General features: G+C 40.1%; 1 protein-coding gene across 1 annotated transcript; it reads left to right on the top strand.

The window, feature by feature from the left end:
- The first annotated feature begins 693 nt into the window (after positions 1-693).
- On the top strand, positions 694-4,326 carry LOC128781045 (olfactory receptor 5AP2-like). The gene is made up of 2 exons (XM_053925172.1): positions 694-768; positions 2,248-4,326. The coding sequence occupies exon 2, from the start codon at positions 2,267-2,269 to the stop codon at positions 3,197-3,199; it is 933 nt and encodes a 310-aa protein (XP_053781147.1). The 5' UTR covers positions 694-768; positions 2,248-2,266; the 3' UTR covers positions 3,200-4,326.
- Positions 4,327-4,906: the final 580 nt, after the last annotated feature.

Raw genomic sequence — 4,906 nt, 5'->3', positions numbered from 1 at the left:
AAAATCTTTTCTCCCTTGTTTGCTCTGAAGTCTTAAATTGTGTTGTGAATCTTCCCCCCTCACGGTGTAGTTAAGAAAGTAATTGTATTAGAACATAAAACCTTTGGGAATGAATTTAAATTATCTACTTTTGGAGAATATGTTCCTCTCCGTACTCCAGATGTCATGGGGAGTGGGAATTACACTACAGGGGCTCCAATTTTATGAAGATCACCTTTGTATCCTGCTTGAAGGGGGTGTCCCCCGAGGCAGCTGGCATCCCTGGAGACAGGGAGCACCTGAGGGGAAAATGAGGGTGGGGAGGAATCTGAAGAAGGTGACCAAAAAGGACTCTGCCTCCTCCACATACACCCCAGGGAAATAAGACAATGGTAGTGGAGCTCTTTGGTCCCACAGGTACAGCACTCTCTTGTGTTTACCTGGTAGAAAAATACTTAGGTGGTTTTTCAACACACCAAACATTTCTCATAAGTCTGTAGTTCTTTCTCAATCACACTGCCTGTAGAAAAATAACACATGACAAGACATATAATTAATTGTATCTGCCACGTATTCCTGAGAGGCCGTGTTCAACGCCCAGCGGGCAGACATGGAGAAGGTGATTTAATGCAGCTCAGTGGGGAGGCAGGGCTGAGCCCTCCTGCAGACAGACTGGGTGGAGCACGGAAGTCAGTGGACCTGGACTTGCTGTTCCTCTGATGTCTGTATCAGATTTCTCTAATTTTTTATCATCTTTGGACTGAATGTATGCTAGGAAATCTATGAAGGGTATGTAATGTTATACAAAATTTTAATTACTTTTATCAATCTAATTATTTTAAACACATGTACATAAATGGCAGGAAATACAATGAAATGCAAGCATGGATTGTGGAGGTGGGAGGATATTTTATTTTTAATCTCTTACCAGTACTTTGTATATTTTAAAAGAAATATTTCCTTTTATAAAGCAAAGCATTTTTTAAAGATGTGTCTTCAGGAACAGATATTCAAATGAGTTTGTGCCAAGGATTTGGAGAAATACCCATGAACACTATATTAATAATCTGATTTTCTTTTTGTGTTCTTCTATCTTCCCTCCATTGTCACTATATTTTCACAGAACAGAACGGGTCACAAATGACACACATAATATAATTGATTGGGTAAATTAGGACAGTGGGACATAGAACATAATTGGCCTCCCAAAGTCCAATTCTTTTAAAGTGAAGAGGGGCAGACTTCAGAGCTACTTAAGGAAAATAGGAATCAAAGAACAATAAGCAATATATCAAATTTTAGGGAAATGGAGACATAGTTCAACATGAATTCTCTCTGAATTTACTGGGCTGTGGACAGATGAGGACTTTTATTCTGTGACTGACACGTCTGTTCTGTTGGTGAATACATCCTGTGGATTCTGGTTGGTTAGAGGAAAGTGACCCACGCGGACATACAACAACCCTTTCTTACCTCTCTGTCACCCCTGAGACCAGCATGCCTGGAGTCAGGTCCCAAACACTCTGCAGAAGGTCTGCTGAACAGCAGCTGCTGTCAGAGGGAGCATGGTTAGCACAGGCCTATTCCAGTCTAGCTCTCGCCCATGGGCCCCTCCAGCCTCTTCCCGAGCACCAGCACCCTCCTGCTCCAGGGGGTCCTGATCACAGACTATCTCTCTCCCTGGCTGTGGAGACTGGAAAGGACAAGAGGGGCGAGTAGGGATTAGGGGAATGTTCTATCCAGACACCACCATGTCTCTGCCCGTCCACAATTCTAACAATGGAGGAAAACAAAACAACATATTCACTTTTTGTACCTCTCAGCTAACTGTGCTTCTCAATTACAGCATATAACGCAGGCTCCACAATACTGAAAAACAGCAACAATCTTATCAGAAGATGTGGCTTACTCAACTAATTAATTTAAGAACTATTGCCTCAGCTATGGGAACATCACTTCTTAATCTCTAAGAAAGGAGTTAGAAAAATTACCATAAATACTACATAGGCTGGTACGGAAATAGCATGATTTAATGAAAAAGTATGCCACAAACTTGGTAAAATGCTATGTAAATGTAAGAGATATGATCATTAACCTGTATTGATTTACATTATATAGCATGTATTTCCAAAGAGTCAGATTTCCTCAAGGAGTTCTAGCATTGTTTACTTGTTTTCCTAATGACTGAGAAATAGAGAGAATCAGCAATTTAACTGATAAGATAGATGATGTTAACACTGCACATCCTTTTCCTTCCTCCACAACCAGGGATTTCCAGACCTGACTGATGGCCATTGAGAACTGCACCGTGTTCACAGACTTCATACTCTTAGGACTCTCTGGCAGGCGGGATGTGCAGCAGGGGCTCTTTGTGCTCTTCCTGCTGGTTTATGGCATCACTGTGATCGCCAACCTAGGGATGATCCTGTTGATCAGCATGGACGCCCGGCTCCACACGCCCATGTATTATTTTTTGAGCAATCTGTCTATCTGTGATGTCTGCTACTCCTCCTCTGTCTCTCCCAAGATGCTGGCTGATCTCTTATCTGAGCAAAAGAAGATTGCATATAATTTATGCATGGTTCAAATGTTTTTTGGTGCCTTTGCAGCTGTAGAATGTGTCACGCTGTCTGTTATGGCCTATGACCGTTACGTAGCCATTTGTAATCCCCTTCTGTATACAGTGACCATGTCCAGGAGAGTGTGCATCCAGCTCATGGCCACTGCCTACACCACAGCTTTTATGGATATGACAATCATTACCTATTTCACAATTAGATTGTCATTCTGTACTTCCAATATCATCAATCACTTTTTCTGTGACTTACCACTCTTACTAGCAATCTCCACCTCAGACACAACCACCAGTGAAATAATAATGACCGTTTCCTGTAGTTGTGTTGTGGGGTCCAGCGTCATCACTGTCCTCCTCTCCTACAGCTACATCATAACTACCATCCTTTCCATGAAGTCCACCACAGGCAGACACAAAGCCTTCTCTACCTGTGCCTCCCACTTAACCACTGTGGCTATATTTTATGGGACACTCCTTTTCATGTATTTCCGACCCAACTCAAGTTACTCCATGGACACGGACAAAGTGGCTTCCATTTTCTACACAGTTGTCATCCCCATGTTAAACCGACTGATCTACAGTTTCAGGAATAAGGATGTGAAAGGTGCCCTGAAAAAAGTCGTCACTAAATTATGTTCTGAGTGAAAACAGGTTCACCAAAAAAATATTTATTTAGAGTTGTCGAGAATTAAAATTTAGGCATTTGACAAAGATTTTTTGTGGTCTCACAAATACAATTCTGAATATTTCTTTATTCACCTGTGTGCTTAAATTAAATGCAGAGAATAGTCATCACGAATCTTCATCTCTTCAAAGTAAAGACATGTAATAGGCTTACTCTTAGTTTTGTAAAGAGGGTCTGTATGTATTACTCTGCTCTACTCATGGGTATATATCTCAGAGAGATATGGGCATAGTACCATGTTCCTCCATGTTTAAAGTTCCATTTTTTAAGCAAATGATTTTAATAAACTTGCTGAGCCAGAAGGGAGTTTTAGTGGTTTAAGTTAGCTTTTGTGTTCTTCTTCCTATGCGCTTGTATCATCCTATAAATGTCCCATCACAACACTTAGAAGTAATAAGAAGTAAATGAATGAGTAAGAGTAAATTAAAACTCTCCTGCCTTCACTCAAAGTCCCATAACTGCAAGGCTCTTGTCTGTCTGGCTCACCAGTATTTCTACTTTGTTATTTACAATGCTCATTTTCAGGATGCCATTCAAAAATATTTATGCAATGAATGATGTGTCCCCCTGAAAGACAGATGGAAAAGGCAGCTTTTGTGTATGAAAGAGAGAATAACTTTGTTTTGTTTTATTCTAGCATGTTCATTTTACACAAACCCACCTGTATTTCTTCTTTGCCCAAGGCTGGGTAACCATCAGGGACACGGTTCATGTAATGTAGACAACTTCTCAGATCCTCTGTCTCTGATCGTGCTACCCCAGGGGTCAGCAGCATCAGCAGCTCTACATTTATTTGGCACATCACAGCCTCCACCTCAGACTGTGGATTTCCCCTCTTGCCCTCGCTCTGGGGAACAGATACCTGCTCTTGACAACTGAACAGAAACTGCATGAAAGGTGCTTGGGGGTGTAGAACCTTGCCCTTCTCTAATAGCCACTATCCCTTTAATGTATAAAGTGTGCTTAATGTATGTACTTCATCTACCTTTACAACATGTTCATAGCATTATACAGATTATCTTTTTAAAAAACATGAAATTAGCAATTGATGTAGAAGAAGTAGAAGAGTTATTAACAAAAAGTTATGTTCGATGGAGAAAAAAACAAACAACCAAATAGTATTTACATTAGTATTCCAGTTGTAATGCCTTAATTTGGTTCTCTGTCAATCTGTGAAATAAACTGAAACCTTAGTCTAAGCACAATTTTCATAGTGGTCATTGCTTAGTGGTTGGATGTTAAGTAATGCTAAAATCTATTTTAATAATTTAAGGTAATTGTACCTGACATTTCCACTGTTATTGAATAACTATTAATACTGCTATAAAAAACATTATATAATTTCAGAATCTCAGAATATTCATTTAAGGTTGTCATGCTGTGAAAAAAATCCTGGGGGCACTTTCTTCTTCCAGGAGGACAGAGCAGTACAGTGCATAAGGCTTCTCATTTAGGACCTCTTCTCTTTACACACACACACACACACACACACCCCTTTCTTTAATGTATAAAGTGTGCTTGATGTACCTATTTCAAACATTGTAAGAATGAAACCACACACTTCTCACCTTTGGTTAAATGTCCCAATCTTAAATCACAGGCAACTATCTCCTTTAAGCATTGTACTAATTTCATCTGTTACTACAGCACCGTCTCCAAGATGAGAT

Source organism: Desmodus rotundus, chromosome 5 (genome assembly GCF_022682495.2).
Source record: "Desmodus rotundus isolate HL8 chromosome 5, HLdesRot8A.1, whole genome shotgun sequence".
Classification (NCBI taxonomy): Eukaryota; Metazoa; Chordata; class Mammalia; order Chiroptera; family Phyllostomidae; genus Desmodus; species Desmodus rotundus.
This window is presented reverse-complemented; position numbering and strand designations above follow the sequence as displayed.

What these genes read in the sequence shown, in the direction of transcription:
- LOC128781045 (XM_053925172.1), top strand. Translation starts at nt 2,267, where the DNA reads ATGGCCATTGAGAACTGCACCGTGTTCACAGACTTCATACTCTTAGGA.